The sequence below is a fragment of the Portunus trituberculatus genome, chromosome 9, assembly GCF_017591435.1.
Source record: "Portunus trituberculatus isolate SZX2019 chromosome 9, ASM1759143v1, whole genome shotgun sequence".
Taxonomy (NCBI): domain Eukaryota; kingdom Metazoa; phylum Arthropoda; class Malacostraca; order Decapoda; family Portunidae; genus Portunus; species Portunus trituberculatus.
Window position 1 is genome coordinate 8,046,357 of NC_059263.1, and position 2,500 is coordinate 8,048,856.

Consider the following 2,500-nt stretch of genomic DNA (forward strand, 5'->3'; position numbering starts at 1 on the left):
TTAGTAGGTCCATGTCCCTATTAGTGTGTTTTTAGTTCATTTCAGTACGTTTAGTTCATTCCAGTTCATTTCAGTCCTTTCCAGTCCAATTCCAGTCCAATTTCAATCAGCTCTAGTCCAATTCCAGTCTGCTCCAGTACATTCCAGTCCAATTCCAGTCAAATTTCAATCAGCACTATCCAATTTTAAACTGTTCTTGTCCAATTCCAGTCCTTTCCAGTCCAATTCCAGTCCATTCCAGTCCAATTCCAGTCTGTTTTGAGATCATTCCAGCCCATTCCAGGCGATTCCAGTCTCCCGCTACACTGAAAACCAATTTATTCCTATTTCTGAAACATTCTAACCCAATCACAACCCACTCTGACCCACTGTAACCCACGCTAAACCCAGTCTGTCCCATTAACCCACTCTAACCCACTCTAACCCACACTTAACCCAACCTAACCCAATGTAACCCAGTGTAACCCACACTTAACCCACTCTAACCCAATCTAACCCAAATCTAACCCAATTTAACCCACTCTAACCCACACTTAACCCAATCTAACCCACACTTAACCCAATCTAACCCACACTTAACCCACTATAACCCACTCTAACCCACTCTAACGCACACTTAACCCACTCTAACCCAATGTAACCCACTGTAACCCACACTTAACCCACTCTAACCCAATCTAACCCAATTTAACCCACTCTTACCCACTCTAACCCACACTTAACCCACTCTAACCCACTCTAATCCAATCTAACCCAAATCTAACCCACTCTAACCCACTCTAACCCAACCTAACCCAATCTAACCCAATCTAATGAATTCTATAAGCTATTTTGACCCAATCTTCCCTCCTTAGCGCATCTCAGAGCAGTTCACCGCCATGTTCCGCCGCAAAGCTTTCCTGCACTGGTACACGGGCGAGGGCATGGACGATATGGAGTTCACGGAGGCGGAGAGCAACATGAACGACCTGGTGAGCGAGTACCAGCAATACCAAGACGCCACCACTGATGACTACGAGGACGAGGACGAAGAAGAGGAGCCGGAATACGCTTAGTTGGTAACAGTGTCGGGTGCGCATTCAAGTTGTCTTTTATTTTTTGTTTTTTTAGTTTTTTGTGTGATTTTTTTGTTTTGTTTTGTTTTGTGTTTTTTCCTGGTTATTTTTTATTTTATTTTTAGGGTGTTAAGGAATTTGACTTTTTTTTCATTTGTGCATTCGAGTCAACTTTTTTTTTTTTTTTTAGTTTTCTTTGTTGTGTTGTTGTTTTTGTTGTTGTTGTTGTGATTTTGTTTTTGTTTGTTTAATGTTTTTTTTTTTTTTAGGGTGTGAAGGAATTTGACTTTTTTTTTTCTTCATTTGTGCATTCGAGTCATATATTTTTTTTTTCTTTCTTTTGTTGTTTTTTGTTGTGATTTAGTTTTTTGCTCATTTTGTGTTTTTTTGTTTGTTATTTTTTTTTTTAAGTGTGTGTTTGAAGGGATTTGATTTCTATTTTTTCTTTTCTTTTTTTTTTCTTTTACTTTTTGTTATGTTTGCGCATTCGTGTCATCCTTTCTTTTTAATTTTCATTTTTTTGTTGTTATTGTGATTTAGTTTTTGTTTGTTTAGTGTGTTTTTGTTCATTTGTTTCTTTTTTTGGAGTGTGTCTGAAGCGATATAATACTCGTGTTTGTCTTCGTTTTCTTAATTTTTGTTGTCATTTTTCTTCTTTATTTTGTTTATTTATCTATTTCTTTTTCATTGGTGTTACTCTTGAAGGGAATTGACATTTATTTTGTCTTTTGTTTTTCTTCTTGTTAAAGATTCGAATAAGGTGTTAAGACGCTTTTAGAAGATACGACACGATGCACTGAAGATTCCGACTACTAGATACTACTACTACTACTACTACTACTACTACTACTACTACTACTACTACTACTACTACTATGAACAGGCTCCAGGGAAGTCATGTAGGCTGGTTTTCATGATCCTAGTAATGATTCAGGAAGGATTTAACACTTTTAAATAGGCTCTAGTGGAAGTTGTAAGGATTTTCTAGGCTGTTTCCAATACCACAATATGAAAAGGCTCTAGTTAGTATCGTTAAGGATATTTTCACACCTCAAGGCTTTTAACTGGCTCTGGAGAAAGTTGTAAGGGTTTTAAGAGTGTTTTTATGACCTTAGCAAATAGTTTAAGGATTCTACGTCGCTAGTGGAAGGGAAACACACACAGAGAACATGATTGACATTTTCTACGGCCTCTGAAAGCACTCTAACTCAGGCGCCTCCGAAAGCAGCTCAAGAGGGGGTTTTCAAGGGCGTTTCCATAGTGTCCTGTGGTTCTTGTCAAGTTCCCGCGGCTTGTATTGCAGCAGGAAGGATACACAGACTAATAACTTTCCCTGATCGTGTGTGTAATGTGTAATAGAAAATGTGATTGAATTCGTAACTCGTTTTCTAAGTCGTGTCTTCTATGGGGGTCTTAAGAATATGTTTGCTTTGTGTTTGGCGTTC

At 38.0% G+C, this 2,500-nt stretch overlaps 1 protein-coding gene across 4 annotated transcripts in view; it reads left to right on the forward strand.

The window, feature by feature from the left end:
- The window catches only part of LOC123501523 (tubulin beta chain-like), a 19,932-nt gene that overhangs the window by 17,160 nt on the left and 272 nt on the right, over positions 1-2,500 (forward strand). For 3 of the 4 annotated variants that reach the window (XM_045250379.1, XM_045250382.1, XM_045250383.1), the window contains 2 exons: positions 855-1,071; positions 1,805-2,500. The exon at positions 1,805-2,500 is cut by the window's right edge and continues 272 nt beyond it. In XM_045250379.1, coding sequence (XP_045106314.1) covers positions 855-1,055 — 201 coding nt within the window. In that variant the 3' untranslated portion in view covers positions 1,056-1,071; positions 1,805-2,500. The remainder of the gene's footprint in view (positions 1-854; positions 1,072-1,804) is intronic. The other variant, XM_045250381.1, reaches the window with a different exon arrangement.